Raw genomic sequence first — 22500 nt, forward strand, 5'->3', positions numbered from 1 at the left:
ACATTCATACAATTTACAATTTACAATTTAGGCATTTAGCAGACGCTCTTAATCCAGAGCGACTTACATTTAAGCAAGAACAAAAGCATGGGAATACATCACATAAAAGCATTTATCAATATCATGAAACATGCATAAGCTAAGAAAGTAACAGTGGAATATCTATATAATGAAACTATACATACACTATACATATAAACTATACATATTTACTACTATGCTATACATATGTACTATGGCGTGCTATGACTACATACAATACAATTATAGTGCTGTCTACATAACATGCTATAAGTCTGTGTCAAATGCTATCTAAGCCAACAGAAATGCTATCTAAGGGGGTATAGGGTAAGTGCTATGGGCCATGATGGAGTCTGAAAAGGTGGGTTTTCAGGCTACGGCGGAAGATTGGGAGTGATGCTGCAGTTCTGACTGCAATGGGAAGTGCATTCCACAGTTTTGGAGCCAGAAGGGAGAAGAGTTTGGGACGTGTGGAGCGTTGTCCCGGCGTTTTTAGTGAGGGTACTTCCAGTTTCCAGTTGGTTGATCTGAGTGCGCGGGAGGGTTTGTAGGGTTCAATCATACTTGTAAGATATGGGGGAGCCATACCTTTGGTTGCTTTGAATGCCAGCATCAGAGTTTTGTATTCTGTGCGGGCAGCGACCGGGAGCCAGTGGAGGGAGCGGAGCAGGGGGGAGACATGTGAGAATTTTGGCTGGTTGAAGACCAAGCGAGCTGCGGCATTTTGGATCAGCTGGAGAGGCTTAAGTGCACATGCTGGTAGGCCAGTAAGGAGGGAGTTACAATAGTCGAGTTTTGACAAGACTGTTGTCTGGATTAGGAGCTGGGATGATTCCTGGGTGAGGAACGGTCTAATTCGTCGTATGTTATAGAGTGTGAACCTACATGATCGAGTGACAGCTGTGATGTGAGCTTTGAACATAATCATAATCATCATAATGGCATTGGACCAAAACTGGAGACTCTGTGCGTGCGTGCGTGTGAACATGTATGCGTGCGTGCGTGCGTGCGTGCGTGTGAACATGTATGCGTGCGTGCGTGCGTGCTCCAGTACTTACTCCATGCCCATGGACAGCAGAGACACACTGACCACCAACAGGTCCAGGATGTTGAAGGAGTTCCGGCAGAAGGAGCCCGTGTGCATGAAGGCTCCGTACGTGGTCATCTGGAATAAAGAACCACAACATGAAGGCTCCGTACGGTCATCTGGAATAAAGACAACATGAAGGCTCCATACGGTCATCTGGAATAAAGACAACATGAAGGCTCCATACGGTCATCTGGAATAAAGACAACATGAAGGCTCCATACGGTCATCTGGAATAAAGACAACATGAAGGCTCCATACGGTCATCTGGAATAAAGACAACATGAAGGCTCCATACGTGGTCATCTGGAATAAAGACAACATGAAGGCTCCATACGGTCATCTGGAATAAAGACAACATGAAGGCTCCATACGGTCATCTGGAATAAAGACAACATGAAGGCTCCATACGTGGTCATCTGGAATAAAGACAACATGAAGGCTCCATACGGTCATCTGGAATAAAGACAACATGAAGGCTCCATACGGTCATCTGGAATAAAGACAACATGAAGGCTCCATACGGTCATCTGGAATAAAGACAACATGAAGGCTCCATACGGTCATCTGGAATAAAGACAACATGAAGGCTCCATACGTGGTCATCTGGAATAAAGACAACATGAAGGCTCCATACGGTCATCTGGAATAAAGACAACATGAAGGCTCCATACGGTCATCTGGAATAAAGACAACATGAAGGCTCCATACGGTCATCTGGAATAAAGACAACATGAAGGCTCCATACGGTCATCTGGAATAAAGACAACATGAAGGCTCCATACGGTCATCTGGAATAAAGACAACATGAAGGCTCCATACGTGGTCATCTGGAATAAAGACAACATGAAGGCTCCATACGGTCATCTGGAATAAAGACAACATGAAGGCTCCATACGGTCATCTGGAATAAAGACAACATGAAGGCTCCATACGGTCATCTGGAATAAAGACAACATGAAGGCTCCATACGGTCATCTGGAATAAAGACAACATGAAGGCTCCATACGGTCATCTGGAATAAAGACAACATGAAGGCTCCATACGGTCATCTGGAATAAAGACAACATGAAGGCTCCATACGGTCATCTGGAATAAAGACAACATGAAGGCTCCATACGGTCATCTGGAATAAAGACAACATGAAGGCTCCATACGGTCATCTGGAATAAAGACAACATGAAGGCTCCGTACGGTCATCTGGAATAAAGACAACATGAAGGCTCCATACGGTCATCTGGAATAAAGACAACATGAAGGCTCCATACGGTCATCTGGAATAAAGACAACATGAAGGCTCCATACGGTCATCTGGAATAAAGACAACATGAAGGCTCCATACGGTCATCTGGAATAAAGACAACATGAAGGCTCCATACGTGGTCATCTGGAATAAAGACAACATGAAGGCTCCGTACGGTCATCTGGAATAAAGACAACATGAAGGCTCCATACGGTCATCTGGAATAAAGACAACATGAAGGCTCCATACGGTCATCTGGAATAAAGACAACATGAAGGCTCCATACGGTCATCTGGAATAAAGACAACATGAAGGCTCCATACGGTCATCTGGAATAAAGACAACATGAAGGCTCCATACATGGTCATCTGGAATAAAGACAACATGAAGGCTCCATACGTGGTCATCTGGAATAAAGACAACATGAAGGCTCCATACGGTCATCTGGAATAAAGACAACATGAAGGCTCCATACGGTCATCTGGAATAAAGACAACATGAAGGCTCCATACGGTCATCTGGAATAAAGACAACATGAAGGCTCCATACGGTCATCTGGAATAAAGACAACATGAAGGCTCCATACGGTCATCTGGAATAAAGACAACATGAAGGCTCCATACGGTCATCTGGAATAAAGACAACATGAAGGCTCCATACGGTCATCTGGAATAAAGACAACATGAAGGCTCCATACGGTCATCTGGAATAAAGACAACATGAAGGCTCCATACGTGGTCATCTGGAATAAAGACAACATGAAGGCTCCATACGGTCATCTGGAATAAAGACAACATGAAGGCTCCATACGGTCATCTGGAATAAAGACAACATGAAGGCTCCATACGGTCATCTGGAATAAAGACAACATGAAGGCTCCATACGTGGTCATCTGGAATAAAGACAACATGAAGGCTCCATACGTGGTCATCTGGAATAAAGACAACATGAAGGCTCCATACGGTCATCTGGAATAAAGACAACATGAAGGCTCCATACGGTCATCTGGAATAAAGACAACATGAAGGCTCCATACGGTCATCTGGAATAAAGACAACATGAAGGCTCCATACGGTCATCTGGAATAAAGACAACATGAAGGCTCCATACGGTCATCTGGAATAAAGACAACATGAAGGCTCCATACGGTCATCTGGAATAAAGACAACATGAAGGCTCCATACGTGGTCATCTGGAATAAAGACAACATGAAGGCTCCATACGGTCATCTGGAATAAAGACAACATGAAGGCTCCATACGGTCATCTGGAATAAAGACAACATGAAGGCTCCATACGGTCATCTGGAATAAAGACAACATGAAGGCTCCATACGGTCATCTGGAATAAAGACAACATGAAGGCTCCATACGGTCATCTGGAATAAAGACAACATGAAGGCTCCATACGGTCATCTGGAATAAAGACAACATGAAGGCTCCATACGTGGTCATCTGGAATAAAGACAACATGAAGGCTCCATACGGTCATCTGGAATAAAGACAACATGAAGGCTCCATACGGTCATCTGGAATAAAGACAACATGAAGGCTCCATACGGTCATCTGGAATAAAGACAACATGAAGGCTCCATACGTGGTCATCTGGAATAAAGACAACATGAAGGCTCCATACGTGGTCATCTGGAATAAAGACAACATGAAGGCTCCATACGGTCATCTGGAATAAAGACAACATGAAGGCTCCATACGTGGTCATCTGGAATAAAGACAACATGAAGGCTCCATACGGTCATCTGGAATAAAGACAACATGAAGGCTCCATACGGTCATCTGGAATAAAGACAACATGAAGGCTCCATACGGTCATCTGGAATAAAGACAACATGAAGGCTCCATACGGTCATCTGGAATAAAGACAACATGAAGGCTCCATACGTGGTCATCTGGAATAAAGACAACATGAAGGCTCCATACGGTCATCTGGAATAAAGACAACATGAAGGCTCCATACGGTCATCTGGAATAAAGACAACATGAAGGCTCCATACGTGGTCATCTGGAATAAAGACAACATGAAGGCTCCATACGTGGTCATCTGGAATAAAGACAACATGAAGGCTCCATACGTGGTCATCTGGAATAAAGACAACATGAAGGCTCCATACGGTCATCTGGAATAAAGACAACATGAAGGCTCCATACGGTCATCTGGAATAAAGACAACATGAAGGCTCCATACGGTCATCTGGAATAAAGACAACATGAAGGCTCCATACGGTCATCTGGAATAAAGACAACATGAAGGCTCCATACGGTCATCTGGAATAAAGACAACATGAAGGCTCCATACGTGGTCATCTGGAATAAAGACAACATGAAGGCTCCATACGTGGTCATCTGGAATAAAGACAACATGAAGGCTCCGTACGGTCATCTGGAATAAAGACAACATGAAGGCTCCATACGGTCATCTGGAATAAAGACAACATGAAGGCTCCATACGGTCATCTGGAATAAAGACAACATGAAGGCTCCATACGTGGTCATCTGGAATAAAGACAACATGAAGGCTCCATACGGTCATCTGGAATAAAGACAACATGAAGGCTCCATACGGTCATCTGGAATAAAGACAACATGAAGGCTCCATACGGTCATCTGGAATAAAGACAACATGAAGGCTCCATACGGTCATCTGGAATAAAGACAACATGAAGGCTCCATACGTGGTCATCTGGAATAAAGACAACATGAAGGCTCCATACGGTCATCTGGAATAAAGACAACATGAAGGCTCCATACGGTCATCTGGAATAAAGACAACATGAAGGCTCCATACGTGGTCATCTGGAATAAAGACAACATGAAGGCTCCGTACGGTCATCTGGAATAAAGACAACATGAAGGCTCCATACGTGGTCATCTGGAATAAAGACAACATGAAGGCTCCATACGGTCATCTGGAATAAAGACAACATGAAGGCTCCATACGGTCATCTGGAATAAAGACAACATGAAGGCTCCATACGGTCATCTGGAATAAAGACAACATGAAGGCTCCATACGGTCATCTGGAATAAAGACAACATGAAGGCTCCATACGGTCATCTGGAATAAAGACAACATGAAGGCTCCATACGGTCATCTGGAATAAAGACAACATGAAGGCTCCGTACGTGGTCATCTGGAATAAAGACAACATGAAGGCTCCATACGGTCATCTGGAATAAAGACAACATGAAGGCTCCATACGGTCATCTGGAATAAAGACAACATGAAGGCTCCATACGTGGTCATCTGGAATAAAGACAACATGAAGGCTCCATACGGTCATCTGGAATAAAGACAACATGAAGGCTCCATACGGTCATCTGGAATAAAGACAACATGAAGGCTCCATACGGTCATCTGGAATAAAGACAACATGAAGGCTCCATACGGTCATCTGGAATAAAGACAACATGAAGGCTCCATACGGTCATCTGGAATAAAGACAACATGAAGGCTCCATACGGTCATCTGGAATAAAGACAACATGAAGGCTCCATACGGTCATCTGGAATAAAGACAACATGAAGGCTCCATACGGTCATCTGGAATAAAGACAACATGAAGGCTCCATACGGTCATCTGGAATAAAGACAACATGAAGGCTCCATACGGTCATCTGGAATAAAGACAACATGAAGGCTCCATACGGTCATCTGGAATAAAGACAACATGAAGGCTCCATACGGTCATCTGGAATAAAGACAACATGAAGGCTCCATACGTGGTCATCTGGAATAAAGACAACATGAAGGCTCCATACGGTCATCTGGAATAAAGACAACATGAAGGCTCCATACGGTCATCTGGAATAAAGACAACATGAAGGCTCCATACGGTCATCTGGAATAAAGACAACATGAAGGCTCCATACGGTCATCTGGAATAAAGACAACATGAAGGCTCCATACGGTCATCTGGAATAAAGACAACATGAAGGCTCCATACGGTCATCTGGAATAAAGACAACATGAAGGCTCCATACGGTCATCTGGAATAAAGACAACATGAAGGCTCCATACGGTCATCTGGAATAAAGACAACATGAAGGCTCCATACGGTCATCTGGAATAAAGACAACATGAAGGCTCCATACGGTCATCTGGAATAAAGACAACATGAAGGCTCCATACGGTCATCTGGAATAAAGACAACATGAAGGCTCCATACGGTCATCTGGAATAAAGACAACATGAAGGCTCCATACGGTCATCTGGAATAAAGACAACATGAAGGCTCCATACGGTCATCTGTAATAAAGACAACATGAAGGCTCCATACGTGGTCATCTGGAATAAAGACAACATGAAGGCTCCATACGGTCATCTGGAATAAAGACAACATGAAGGCTCCATACGGTCATCTGGAATAAAGACAACATGAAGGCTCCATACGTGGTCATCTGGAATAAAGACAACATGAAGGCTCCATACGGTCATCTGGAATAAAGACAACATGAAGGCTCCATACGGTCATCTGGAATAAAGACAACATGAAGGCTCCATACGTGGTCATCTGGAATAAAGACAACATGAAGGCTCCATACGGTCATCTGGAATAAAGACAACATGAAGGCTCCATACGGTCATCTGGAATAAAGACAACATGAAGGCTCCATACGGTCATCTGGAATAAAGACAACATGAAGGCTCCATACGGTCATCTGGAATAAAGACAACATGAAGGCTCCATACGGTCATCTGGAATAAAGACAACATGAAGGCTCCATACGTGGTCATCTGGAATAAAGACAACATGAAGGCTCCATACGTGGTCATCTGGAATAAAGACAACATGAAGGCTCCATACGGTCATCTGGAATAAAGACAACATGAAGGCTCCATACGTGGTCATCTGGAATAAAGACAACATGAAGGCTCCATACGGTCATCTGGAATAAAGACAACATGAAGGCTCCATACGGTCATCTGGAATAAAGACAACATGAAGGCTCCATACGGTCATCTGGAATAAAGACAACATGAAGGCTCCATACGGTCATCTGGAATAAAGACAACATGAAGGCTCCATACGGTCATCTGGAATAAAGACAACATGAAGGCTCCATACGGTCATCTGGAATAAAGACAACATGAAGGCTCCATACGTGGTCATCTGGAATAAAGACAACATGAAGGCTCCATACGGTCATCTGGAATAAAGACAACATGAAGGCTCCATACGGTCATCTGGAATAAAGACAACATGAAGGCTCCGTACGGTCATCTGTAATAAAGACAACATGAAGGCTCCATACGTGGTCATCTGGAATAAAGACAACATGAAGGCTCCATACGGTCATCTGGAATAAAGACAACATGAAGGCTCCATACGGTCATCTGGAATAAAGACAACATGAAGGCTCCATACGGTCATCTGGAATAAAGACAACATGAAGGCTCCATACGGTCATCTGTAATAAAGACAACATGAAGGCTCCATACGGTCATCTGGAATAAAGACAACATGAAGGCTCCATACGGTCATCTGGAATAAAGACAACATGAAGGCTCCATACGGTCATCTGGAATAAAGACAACATGAAGGCTCCATACGGTCATCTGGAATAAAGACAACATGAAGGCTCCGTACGTGGTCATCTGGAATAAAGACAACATGAAGGCTCCATACGGTCATCTGGAATAAAGACAACATGAAGGCTCCATACAGTCATCTGGAATAAAGACAACATGAAGGCTCCATACGGTCATCTGGAATAAAGACAACATGAAGGCTCCATACGTGGTCATCTGGAATAAAGACAACATGAAGGCTCCATACGGTCATCTGGAATAAAGACAACATGAAGGCTCCATACGGTCATCTGGAATAAAGACAACATGAAGGCTCCATACGGTCATCTGGAATAAAGACAACATGAAGGCTCCATACGGTCATCTGGAATAAAGACAACATGAAGGCTCCGTACGTGGTCATCTGGAATAAAGACAACATGAAGGCTCCATACGTGGTCATCTGGAATAAAGACAACATGAAGGCTCCATACGGTCATCTGGAATAAAGACAACATGAAGGCTCCATACGGTCATCTGGAATAAAGACAACATGAAGGCTCCATACGGTCATCTGGAATAAAGACAACATGAAGGCTCCATACGGTCATCTGGAATAAAGACAACATGAAGGCTCCATACGTGGTCATCTGGAATAAAGACAACATGAAGGCTCCATACGGTCATCTGGAATAAAGACAACATGAAGGCTCCATACGGTCATCTGGAATAAAGACAACATGAAGGCTCCATACGTGGTCATCTGGAATAAAGACAACATGAAGGCTCCATACGGTCATCTGGAATAAAGACAACATGAAGGCTCCATACGGTCATCTGGAATAAAGACAACATGAAGGCTCCATACGGTCATCTGGAATAAAGACAACATGAAGGCTCCATACGGTCATCTGGAATAAAGACAACATGAAGGCTCCATACGGTCATCTGGAATAAAGACAACATGAAGGCTCCATACGGTCATCTGGAATAAAGACAACATGAAGGCTCCATACGGTCATCTGGAATAAAGACAACATGAAGGCTCCATACGGTCATCTGGAATAAAGACAACATGAAGGCTCCATACGGTCATCTGGAATAAAGACAACATGAAGGCTCCATACGGTCATCTGGAATAAAGACAACATGAAGGCTCCATACGGTCATCTGGAATAAAGACAACATGAAGGCTCCATACGTGGTCATCTGGAATAAAGACAACATGAAGGCTCCATACGGTCATCTGGAATAAAGACAACATGAAGGCTCCATACGGTCATCTGGAATAAAGACAACATGAAGGCTCCATACGTGGTCATCTGGAATAAAGACAACATGAAGGCTCCATACGGTCATCTGGAATAAAGACAACATGAAGGCTCCATACGGTCATCTGGAATAAAGACAACATGAAGGCTCCATACGGTCATCTGGAATAAAGACAACATGAAGGCTCCATACGGTCATCTGGAATAAAGACAACATGAAGGCTCCATACGTGGTCATCTGGAATAAAGACAACATGAAGGCTCCATACGGTCATCTGGAATAAAGACAACATGAAGGCTCCGTACGGTCATCTGGAATAAAGACAACATGAAGGCTCCATACGGTCATCTGGAATAAAGACAACATGAAGGCTCCGTACGGTCATCTGGAATAAAGACAACATGAAGGCTCCATACGGTCATCTGGAATAAAGACAACATGAAGGCTCCATACGGTCATCTGGAATAAAGACAACATGAAGGCTCCATACGGTCATCTGGAATAAAGACAACATGAAGGCTCCGTACGGTCATCTGGAATAAAGACAACATGAAGGCTCCATACGGTCATCTGGAATAAAGACAACATGAAGGCTCCATACGGTCATCTGGAATAAAGACAACATGAAGGCTCCATACGGTCATCTGGAATAAAGACAACATGAAGGCTCCATACGTGGTCATCTGGAATAAAGACAACATGAAGGCTCCATACGGTCATCTGGAATAAAGACAACATGAAGGCTCCATACGGTCATCTGGAATAAAGACAACATGAAGGCTCCATACATGGTCATCTGGAATAAAGACAACATGAAGGCTCCATACGGTCATCTGGAATAAAGACAACATGAAGGCTCCATACGGTCATCTGGAATAAAGACAACATGAAGGCTCCGTACGGTCATCTGGAATAAAGACAACATGAAGGCTCCATACGTGGTCATCTGGAATAAAGACAACATGAAGGCTCCATACGGTCATCTGGAATAAAGACAACATGAAGGCTCCATACGGTCATCTGGAATAAAGACAACATGAAGGCTCCATACGGTCATCTGGAATAAAGACAACATGAAGGCTCCATACGTGGTCATCTGGAATAAAGACAACATGAAGGCTCCATACGGTCATCTGGAATAAAGACAACATGAAGGCTCCATACGGTCATCTGGAATAAAGACAACATGAAGGCTCCATACGGTCATCTGGAATAAAGACAACATGAAGGCTCCGTACGGTCATCTGGAATAAAGACAACATGAAGGCTCCATACGGTCATCTGGAATAAAGACAACATGAAGGCTCCATACGGTCATCTGGAATAAAGACAACATGAAGGCTCCGTACGGTCATCTGGAATAAAGACAACATGAAGGCTCCATACGTGGTCATCTGGAATAAAGACAACATGAAGGCTCCATACGGTCATCTGGAATAAAGACAACATGAAGGCTCCATACGGTCATCTGGAATAAAGACAACATGAAGGCTCCATACGTGGTCATCTGGAATAAAGACAACATGAAGGCTCCATACGGTCATCTGGAATAAAGACAACATGAAGGCTCCATACGGTCATCTGGAATAAAGACAACATGAAGGCTCCATACGGTCATCTGGAATAAAGACAACATGAAGGCTCCATACGGTCATCTGGAATAAAGACAACATGAAGGCTCCATACGGTCATCTGGAATAAAGACAACATGAAGGCTCCATACGTGGTCATCTGGAATAAAGACAACATGAAGGCTCCATACGTGGTCATCTGGAAGCAGAACCAGGCAATAAAGTACCACATGGGCTCTGACAGTATAGACTCTATACTGTAGACAGTATGAACTCTACTGTATACAGAGTATAGACAGTATGAACTCTATACTGTATATAGAGTATAGACAGTATGAACTCTATACTGTATATAGAGTATAGACAGTATGAACTCTATACTGTATACAGAGTATAGACAGTATGAACTCTATACTGTATACAGAGTATAGACAGTATGAACTCTATACTGTAGACAGTATGAACTCTATACTGTATATAGAGTATAGACAGTATGAACTCTATACTGTATATAGAGTATAGACAGTATGAACTCTATACTGTATACAGAGTATAGACAGTATGAACTCTATACTGTATACAGAGTATAGACAGTATGAACTCTATACTGTAGACAGTATGAACTCTATACTGTATATAGAGTATAGACAGTATGAACTCTATACTGTATATAGAGTATAGACAGTATGAACTCTATACTGTATATAGAGTATAGACAGTATGAACTCTATACTGTATACAGAGTATAGACAGTATGAACTCTATACTGTATACAGAGTATAGACAGTATGAACTCTATACTGTAGACAGTATGAACTCTATACTGTATATAGAGTATAGACAGTATGAACTCTATACTGTATATAGAGTATAGACAGTATGAACTCTATACTGTATATAGAGTATAGACAGTATGAACTCTATACTGTATATAGAGTATAGACAGTATGAACTCTATACTGTATATAGAGTGTAGACAGTATGAACTCTATACTGTATACAGAGTATAGACAGTATGAACTCTATACTGTATACAGAGTATAGACAGTATGAACTCTATACTGTATACAGAGTATAGACAGTATGAACTCTATACTGTATACAGAGTATAGACAGTATGAACTCTATACTGTATATAGAGTATAGACAGTATGAACTCTATACTGTATATAGAGTATAGACAGTATGAACTCTATACTGTATATAGAGTATAGACAGTATGAACTCTATACTGTATACAGAGTATAGACAGTATGAACTCTATACTGTATACAGAGTATAGACAGTATGAACTCTATACTGTATACAGAGTATAGACAGTATGAACTCTATACTGTATATAGAGTATAGACAGTATGAACTCTATACTGTATACAGAGTATAGACAGTATGAACTCTATACTGTATACAGAGTATAGACAGTATGAACTCTATACTGTATATAGAGTATAGACAGTATGAACTCTATACTGTATATAGAGTATAGACAGTATGAACTCTATACTGTATACAGAGTATAGACAGTATGAACTCTATACTGTATATAGAGTATAGACAGTATGAACTCTATACTGTATACAGAGTATAGACAGTATGAACTCTATACTGTATACAGAGTATAGACAGTATGAACTCTATACTGTATACAGAGTATAGACAGTATGAACTCTATACTGTATACAGAGTATAGACAGTATGAACTCTATACTGTATATAGAGTATAGACAGTATGAACTCTATACTGTATATAGAGTATAGACAGTATGAACTCTATACTGTATACAGAGTATAGACAGTATGAACTCTATACTGTATACAGAGTATAGACAGTATGAACTCTATACTGTATACAGAGTATAGACAGTATGAACTCTATACTGTATACAGAGTATAGACAGTATGAACTCTATACTGTCTATACTGTATATAGAGTATAGACAGTATGAACTCTATACTGTATACAGAGTATAGACAGTATGAACTCTATACTGTATACAGAGTATAGACAGTATGAACTCTATACTGTATATAGAGTATAGACAGTATGAACTCTATACTGTATATAGAGTATAGACAGTATGAACTCTATACTGTATACAGAGTATAGACAGTATGAACTCTATACTGTATATAGAGTATAGACAGTATGAACTCTATACTGTATATAGAGTATAGACAGTATGAACTCTATACTGTATACTGTACAGAGCATACAGTATACTCTGTTTGTTACAAAGTAACAAAGAACTGTACTCAGTTATTGTAGTATAGTAAGTATTGTGAGGTATTTGTTTTACTTTACTGGAGAACTTCCAATGTTCAATACTTTTACTTCTATAATTCAGATGACTGAAAACATGACTGAAACTAAATGAATAAAACATTACTAACTAACTAACTTGCTGTCAAAATGAACACGTTCTTACCTTGAGCACAATCTCTGCTGTGAAGACTGAAGTAAACACTACATCCGCAGAGGCCAGGATCTGTGCATACATTAAGACATGAACTGAATTAGGATCTATGCATACATTAAGACATGAACTGAATTAGGATCTATGCATATATTAAGACATGAACTGAATTACAGAGATGTAAGATAGACTAAACATTGGAATCCTATACATGAATGAATGAATGAATGAATGGATGAATGAATTCATGAATTTAACCTCTTAACCCACAGGTATACTGTACACTGTTTTATGACGCTGAGATCTACAAGCCCACAACGTTTCACGATGCTATGCGTTGTGAGCTTGTGGATTGGCTATTTCCACCTTAAGCATACAGGCCAAGGCGATCTTTTTTGAGAACGTTGGGCTATAACGACACCCCAAAACACGGGACAGGGCATCGAGCAGACGGCTATAACGACACCCCAAAACACGAGACAGGGCATCGAGCAGACGGCTATAACGACACCCCAAAACACGAGACAGGGCATCGGGCAGACGGCTATAACGACACCCCAAAACACGGGCCAGGGCATCGGGCAGACGGCTATAACGACACCCCAAAACACGGGACAGGGCATCGGGCAGCCGGCTATAACGACACCCCAAAACACGGGACAGGGCATCGGGCAGACGGCTATAACGACACCCCAAAACACGGGACAGGGCATCGGGCAGACGGCTATAACGACACCCCAAAACACGGGACAGGGCATGGGGCAGACGGCTATAACGACACCCCAAAACACGGGACAGGGCATCGAGCAGACGGCTATAACGACACCCCAAAACACGGGACAGGGCATCGGGCAGCCGGCTATAACGACACCCCAAAACACGAGACAGGGCATCGGGCAGCCGGCTATAACGACACCCCAAAACACGGGACAGGGCATCGAGCAGACGGCTATAACGACACCCCAAAACACGAGACAGGGCATCGAGCAGACGGCTATAACGACACCCCAAAACACGGGACAGGGCATCGGGCAGACGGCTATAACGACACCCCAAAACACGGGACAGGGCATCGAGCAGACGGCTATAACGACACCCCAAAACACGGGACAGGGCATCGGGCAGACGGCTATAACGACACCCCAAAACACGGGACAGGGCATCGGGCAGACGGCTATAACGACACCCCAAAACACGGGACAGGGCATCGGGCAGACGGCTATAACGACACCCCAAAACACGGGACAGGGCATCGAGCAGACGGCTATAACGACACCCCAAAACACGGGACAGGGCATCGGGCAGACGGCTATAACGACACCCCAAAACACGGGACAGGGCATCGAGCAGACGGCTATAACGACACCCCAAAACACGAGACAGGGCATCGAGCAGACGGCTATAACGACACCCCAAAACACGGGACAGGGCATCGAGCAGACGGCTATAACGACACCCCAAAACACGGGACAGGGCATCGAGCAGACGGCTATAACGACACCCCAAAACACGGGACAGGGCATCGGGCAGACGGCTATAACGACACCCCAAAACACGGGACAGGGCATCGAGCAGACGGCTATAACGACACCCCAAAACACGGGACAGGGCATCGGGCAGCCGGCTATAACGACACCCCAAAACACGAGACAGGGCATCGGGCAGCCGGCTATAACGACACCCCAAAACACGGGACAGGGCATCGAGCAGACGGCTATAACGACACCCCAAAACACGAGACAGGGCATCGAGCAGACGGCTATAACGACACCCCAAAACACGAGACAGGGCATCGGGCAGACGGCTATAACGACACCCCAAAACACGGGCCAGGGCATCGGGCAGACGGCTATAACGACACCCCAAAACACGGGACAGGGCATCGGGCAGACGGCTATAACGACACCCCAAAACACGGGACAGGGCATCGGGCAGACGGCTATAACGACACCCCAAAACACGAGACAGGGCATCGAGCAGACGGCTATAACGACACCCCAAAACACGGGACAGGGCATCGAGCAGACGGCTATAACGACACCCCAAAACACGGGACAGGGCATCGGGCAGACGGCTATAACGACACCCCAAAACACGGGACAGGGCATCGGGCAGACGGCTATAACGACACCCCAAAACACGGGACAGGGCATCGGGCAGACGGCTATAACGACACCCCAAAACACGGGACAGGGCATCGAGCAGACGGCTATAACGACACCCCAAAACACGGGACAGGGCATCGGGCAGCCGGCTATAACGACACCCCAAAACACGGGACAGGGCATCGAGCAGACGGCTATAACGACACCCCAAAACACGAGACAGGGCATCGAGCAGACGGCTATAACGACACCCCAAAACACGAGACAGGGCATCGGGCAGACGGCTATAACGACACCCCAAAACACGGGACAGGGCATCGAGCAGACGGCTATAACGACACCCCAAAACACGAGACAGGGCATCGAGCAGACGGCTATAACGACACCCCAAAACACGAGACAGGGCATCGGGCAGACGGCTATAACGACACCCCAAAACACGGGCCAGGGCATCGGGCAGACGGCTATAACGACACCCCAAAACACGGGACAGGGCATCGGGCAGACGGCTATAACGACACCCCAAAACACGGGACAGGGCATCGGGCAGACGGCTATAACGACACCCCAAAACACGAGACAGGGCATCGAGCAGACGGCTATAACGACACCCCAAAACACGGGACAGGGCATCGGGCAGCCGGCTATAACGACACCCCAAAACACGGGACAGGGCATCGAGCAGACGGCTATAACGACACCCCAAAACACGGGACAGGGCATCGGGCAGACGGCTATAACGACACCCCAAAACACGGGACAGGGCATCGGGCAGACGGCTATAACGACACCCCAAAACACGGGACAGGGCATCGGGCAGACGGCTATAACGACACCCCAAAACACGGGACAGGGCATCGAGCAGACGGCTATAACGACACCCCAAAACACGGGACAGGGCATCGGGCAGACGGCTATAACGACACCCCAAAACACGGGACAGGGCATCGAGCAGACGGCTATAACGACACCCCAAAACACGAGACAGGGCATCGGGCAGACGGCTATAACGACACCCCAAAACACGGGACAGGGCATCGGGCAGACGGCTATAACGACACCCCAAAAACACGGGACAGGGCATCGGGCAGACGGCTATAACGACACCCCAAAACACGGGACAGGGCATCGGGCAGACGGCTATAACGACACCCCAAAACACGGGACAGGGCATGGGGCAGCCGGCGGGTCACCTGGTTGCGGAAGGACATGGGGTCGATGGGGTCCTCAGCGGCCAGAGAGATGGAGGACAGGAGGATGAAGAGGAGGATGATGTTGGTGAAGGTGGTGGCATTGATGATGCGGTGGCACAGCTTGCGGAATCTGCATGGGGAGAGTTTTCTGCTCAAACTGAGACTGTATAGGCACTGCCCTTGGTTTACACTTAAAGGACAACTTTAGTTTTTTTTCAACCAAGGTTCATGTTTTAGGTTGTTATTAGAGAAAGTAAAAGGTGAGTGTAATTTTTTTTCATTTGCTGCTTTCTTTCGTTTTAGGGATTTTAGCTGTTTTTGACAGGGGGGGCGGGGGCATTCGAGCATGGGGCTAAATATGTATTTTTTTTTACCAAATTTTATGGTGATTTATTTTTGTATTATTTACTATAGTCCTAATAAACCCCAGGAAATTACATCTGGTTACAGAAGATCACAGGATCTACTGAATGTGAAGGTAGCCTACTGGGGGAAGGCTTATACTGTGTGTATAGGCTCAATATGTCAGTTTGTCACATTCAGTAGATCCTGTGATCTTTTGTGGACAGATGTAATTTATTGGGGTTTATTAGGACTATAGTAAATAATAAAAAAATAAATCACCATAATATTTTGTAAAAAAAATACATATTTAGCTCCATGCTCGAATGCCCCCGCCCCCCTGTCAAAAACAGCTAAAATCCCAAAAACGAAAGAAAGCAGCAAATGAAAGAAAATTAATGCGTTGCATTTAGAGCTATATTAGCCCATTCTGAACGGGAACCCGTTTTGGTGTTAGCTTCATGTTATGCTTTAGCTATTGAAAAATAGCAGATCTACAAGCTCATAGCGCGCCACTCGGTGGCGCGCTATGAGCTTGTAGGTCTGCTATTTTTGAAAAATCGAAGAACGACTGACACAGAAGACATTTTTAGAATCTGATCTCAGGTCAGAATGGGTTAGAGCTATGGACCAGAACCAGACCGGCGCCCTGCTCACTTGTTCTGCGGGCCGAAGATGTAGAAAGAGGAGGCGTCTGGCATAGGCACCGCCTCCTCCTTCAGCTGCAGGTCTGCCATTGGACGAGGTCTGGGGCTGTCCGGGATCTCGGGGTCCTCCTCCTCGTCGTCGCCTGCAGAGCCGTGGCGGACAGTAGCAGAAAGTACATTAGCCTGTACAGTACAGAGCTGTACTTACTGTACTTACTGTACATTAGCCTGTACAGTACAGAGCTGTACTTACGTTTTGAAAACTCACTTGTACTCCCTAGGATCCAGCACGAGAGCTGCTGACATCGCAAATACATGTCCGTTCATGTTGCAAAATTCTAACTATTACACTCGGATCCATACAGTCTTGCACACGATCGTTGTATATCAAAAGATTGTTCACGTTTTATTATTTTCACAGCAGGAGAGACATAGAGCACCGAAGTCCTGACGTAACTCGCTCATCCCTTCGATTCCCCTGGTTCTAAAGTCCTGACGTAACTCGCTCATCCCTTCCATTCCCCTGGTTCTAAAGTCCTGACGTAACTCGCTCATCCCTTCCATTCCCCTGGTTCTAAAGTCCTGACGTAACTCGCTCATCCCTTCGATTCCCCTGGTTCTAAAGTCCTGACGTAACTCGCTCATCCCTTCCATTCCCCTGGTTCTAAAGTCCTGACGTAACTCGCTCATCCCTTCCATTCCCCTGGTTCTAAAGTCCTGACGTAACTCGCTCATCCCTTCCATTCCCCTGGTTCTAAAGTCCTGACGTAACTCGCTCATCCCTTCCATTCCCCTGGTTCTAAAGTCCTGACGTAACTCGCTCATCCCTTCCATTCCCCTGGTTCTAAAGTCCTGACGTAACTCGCTCATCCCTTCCATTCCCCTGGTTCTAAAGTCCTGACGTAACTCGCTCATCCCTTCCATTCCCCTGGTTCGTGGAAGTAATTTCTATGGAGAATAACATGGGGTGATCTTAATATTGTCTACTATAAGCGTTGTGGTCCAAAAATAAAGCAGTCTCTGCGTTATTGTTAGGGAGGTGTCTCTGTATCGTTATATTGTCAGGGAGGTGTCTCTGTATCGTTATATTGTCAGGGAGGTGCATGTCTCTGTATCGTTATATTGTCAGGGAGGTGTCTCTGTATCGTTATATTGTCAGGGAGGTGTCTCTGTATCGTTATATTGTCAGGGAGGTGTCTCTGTATCGTTATATTGTCAGGGAGGTGTCTCTGTATCGTTATATTGTCAGGGAGGTGTCTCTGTATCGTTATATTGTCAGGGAGGTGTCTCTGTATCGTTATATTGTCAGAGAGGTGTCTCTGTATCGTTATATTGTCAGGGAGGCGTCTCTGTATCGTTATATTGTCAGGGAGGCGTCTCTGTATCGTTATATTGTCAGGGAGGTGTCTCTGTATCGTTATATTGTCAGGGAGGCGTCTCTGTATCGTTATATTGTCAGGGAGGTGTCTCTGTGTCGTTATATTGTCAGGGAGGTGTCTCTGTGTCGTTATATTGTCAGGGAGGTGTCTCTGTATCATTATATTGTCAGGGAGGCGTCTCTGTATCGTTATATTGTCAGGGAGGTGTCTCTGTATCGTTATATTGTCAGGGAGGTGTCTCTGTGTCGTTATATTGTCAGGGAGGTGTCTCTGTGTCGTTATATTGTCAGGGAGGCGTCTCTGTATCGTTATATTGTCAGGGAGGCGTCTCTGTATCGTTATATTGTCAGGGAGGTGTCTCTGTATCGTTATATTGTCAGGGAGGTGTCTCTGTATCGTTATATTGTCAGGGAGGCGTCTCTGTATCGTTATATTGTCAGGGAGGTGTCTCTGTATCGTTATATTGTCAAGGAGGTGTCTCTGTGTCGTTATATTGTCAGGGAGGTGTCTCTGTGTCGTTATATTGTCAGGGAGGTGTCTCTGTATCGTTATATTGTCAGGGAGGTGTCTCTGTATCGTTTGCAACAGTCAGTCAGTCATATATGATACAGTCTGCTTCTAGCGAAAATCTAACTAATTCAGCAGCAGTAACATTAGCGTTTTCTCTCAGTCAGTTGATTCTTCATATCCATATGAGTGAAGCGGCCGGGGTGACATGTTTATTTTTCAAACACAGTTGTTATATGAGGCGATCTAAAATCGCCTCAATGGGGATTTCAATGCAACTAAACAAATACATGAACCTGGGGACTGACGCCCTCTACTGAAAGTGATGTCAGACTTCGGTGCTCTATACCGGTACGAGAGCATGTGAGCGGAGCGGGGAGCGGAGCGCGGAGCGAGGGGATTTTGACGTGAGCGCGGAGCGGGTTTTTAAATGTGTCAGATTGACTTCCGGAGCGAGAACTGTCCTCCGCTCCGAGCCGCTCAGTGCACACGGCACGGCGCTGTGCAAGCTTGGCTAGCAGTTTACATCAATCATTGCCTCTCAAGCAGGCTCGGCACCACGGGGGGGCAAATGGGGGGGATATTTGTGCCCTTAAATCAACCTCTTTGCCTTTTGTGCCCCCTCAAAATCTCAATTGCCCCCTCAGTTTTTCATCCTGGCGCCGAGCCTGCTCTCAAACCCATACCCGTAATCTGCTTCACGGACTGTCCATGAGAATAGACAGACATTGCGTGTCGACAGTTTACAGATCTGTTCTTTTGGATTTGGACACATGACGATGGGTAGCCTACAAACTTGCGGCATGGTGCTCGCAGTGGTACATTAAAACAAATGCCATACTTCGGTTGATACATTTGAACTGGGTCTGTTTTAATTATTCTATGATATTTTAAATGACGAAATCAAGCTAATTTACATCATGCTCCAAAAAAGACCGCATGTTGCTGCAACATGCGGTCTGAAACGAAGGCCTTCAGGTTTAATTAGCCAATTTCAGGAAAACAGCATTTTATTTTTCCCCCGTCATTTCTTTCTGCTGAGTGGAGCGGGCATCTGAGTGTAGCCTCGGAGCGAGCACGGAGCGGGGAGCGCTCCATGCGTAAATGAAGGTGAGCGCTGAGCGAGCGGGGAGCGGCGTGGGGGGAGATGAACGTGAGCGCGGAGCGAGCGTAACAAAAGCCGTCGAGAGCGAAGAGCGGAAATTATCGGCCGCTCCGCTCCGCTCACATGCTCTGACCGGTACACACATAAACAATACATCGGGACATGGTATGTATGTGACCCCACACAAGGCATTCTACTGTGAACTAACACTGCCACCTACTGGCAGCTGGTGGAAAACATGGATGTAAACACCTATGTGACTTAAACAGCTATGATACACAGGTAGGTACCTATGTGACTTAAACAGCTATGATACACAGGTAGGTACCTATGTGACTTAAACAGCTATGATACACAGGTAGGTACCTATGTGACTTAAACAGCTATGATACACAGGTAGGTACCTATGTGACTTAAACAGCTATGATACACAGGTAGGTACCTATGTGACTTAAACAGCTATGATACACAGGTAGGTACCTATGTGACTTAAACAGCTATGATACACAGGTAGGTAGAGCCAAGCACAATCCTTGTAGGTACTACATAACCAATCTGAATTTAGAAGTGATGACACAAAGAAAAGAGCAGACAAAAATTGGAACTGGAACCTTCTCCTGGTTTGTTGAAATTGGCAACCTATACCCGGAACTGTACTGTATGAGTTCTGTTTATTTAAAGAGCTGGAAAGACCAGTTAGTTACTGAACAAACATGGAATATAGATAGAGCTTCACCTTTTGGCTTTTTTAACAAATAACGTTTTGAATTAAACAAAGAATTATCACTTACACTTGCCATTCATAGATACTCTGTATGAAGGTGTCGCACCAGCCAATCTACAGCAACCAAGGAATAGTATAGGTGATATTGTTTTTTGTTCCGGGGACCCCCAGGGGTCCTTGGGGGAGTTCCAGGGGGTCCGGGGACCCCAGGGGTCCTTGGGGGAGTTCCAGGGGATCCGGGGACCCCAGGGGTCCTTGAGGGAGTCCCAGGGGGTCCCCAGCTAAATGATAGTTTGGCACCAAATGGACCCTTATTGATCTGTAACTCTGAGAGTGCACTTTCAGAGTTAAACTAACAGTGATTTTATCATATAAATTGGGGGTCCCAGAGATAGAAATGCCATAAAATGGGGGTCCGTAGACTAATGCATGTCAAACAGAGAATCTCTGCTAGAGCCTTGAAAATCTTCTCCTATGTGAGCGTCCCTGGCATATGTTAATCTCTATCATATCTATCTCTATCATATCTATCTCTATCATATCTATCTCTATCATATCTATCTCTATCATATAGATATGCATATATATCTTATCTCTTCAAAAACAACTGTCAATTTGGGGGTCCTTGACATGAAAAAGTTTGGGAACCACTTTTAACCACATAATATAGCATGACGGGGTTTAGCAACAATGGATGCAGGTCTTTACCGGGGAAGTCGTCAGGAGGGAATAAACATAAACATAAACATTTACCGGGGAAGTCGTCAGGAGGGAATAAACATAAACATAAACATTTACCGGGGAAGTCGTCAGGAGGGAATAAACATAAACATAAACATTTACCGGGGAAGTCGTCAGGAGGGAATAAACATAAACATAAACATTTACCGGGGAAGTCGTCAGGAGGGAAGGGGTCTTTGATCTCATTCACGTTGGACTCAAACTCGTCGAACTTCAGCTGCGGAGACAAAAGGGAAACATGTGGTTTGACGAAGGGGACCGTACCTATGTTCCCTCAGCTCTATGTTCCCTCAGCCTACGACAACCTACCTCCTCCCTAACCTCCCCCGGGGCAGACACCTAAACCTAACCTTAACCCTCACCCTAACCCTAACCCCCCCCGGGGCAGCACACCTAAACCTAACCTTAACCCTCACCCTAACCTCCCCCGGGGCAGACAGACACCTAAACCTAACCTTAACCCTAACCCTAACCTCCCACGGGGCAGACACCTAAACCTAACCCTAACCCTCACCCTAACCCTAACCTCCCCCGGGGCAGCACACCTAAACCTAACCCTAACCCTCACCCTAACCCTAACCTACCCCGGGGCAGCACACCTAAACCTAACCTTAACCCTCACCCTA

General features: G+C 44.9%; 1 protein-coding gene across 1 annotated transcript in view; it reads right to left on the reverse strand.

The window, feature by feature from the left end:
• The window catches only part of LOC310863088 (dihydropyridine-sensitive L-type skeletal muscle calcium channel subunit alpha-1-like), a gene marked incomplete at both ends in the record, with an annotated part of 123879 nt that overhangs the window by 59649 nt on the left and 41730 nt on the right, over positions 1-22500 (reverse strand). The window contains 5 exons of the mRNA XM_083771211.1: positions 1080-1186; positions 13144-13203; positions 16430-16559; positions 17429-17561; positions 22022-22091. Coding sequence (XP_083627337.1) covers positions 1080-1186; positions 13144-13203; positions 16430-16559; positions 17429-17561; positions 22022-22091 — 500 coding nt within the window. The remainder of the gene's footprint in view (positions 1-1079; positions 1187-13143; positions 13204-16429; positions 16560-17428; positions 17562-22021; positions 22092-22500) is intronic.

This window comes from Protomyctophum parallelum, assembly GCF_964188405.1.
Source record: "Protomyctophum parallelum genome assembly, chromosome: 8".
Classification (NCBI taxonomy): Eukaryota; Metazoa; Chordata; class Actinopteri; order Myctophiformes; family Myctophidae; genus Protomyctophum; species Protomyctophum parallelum.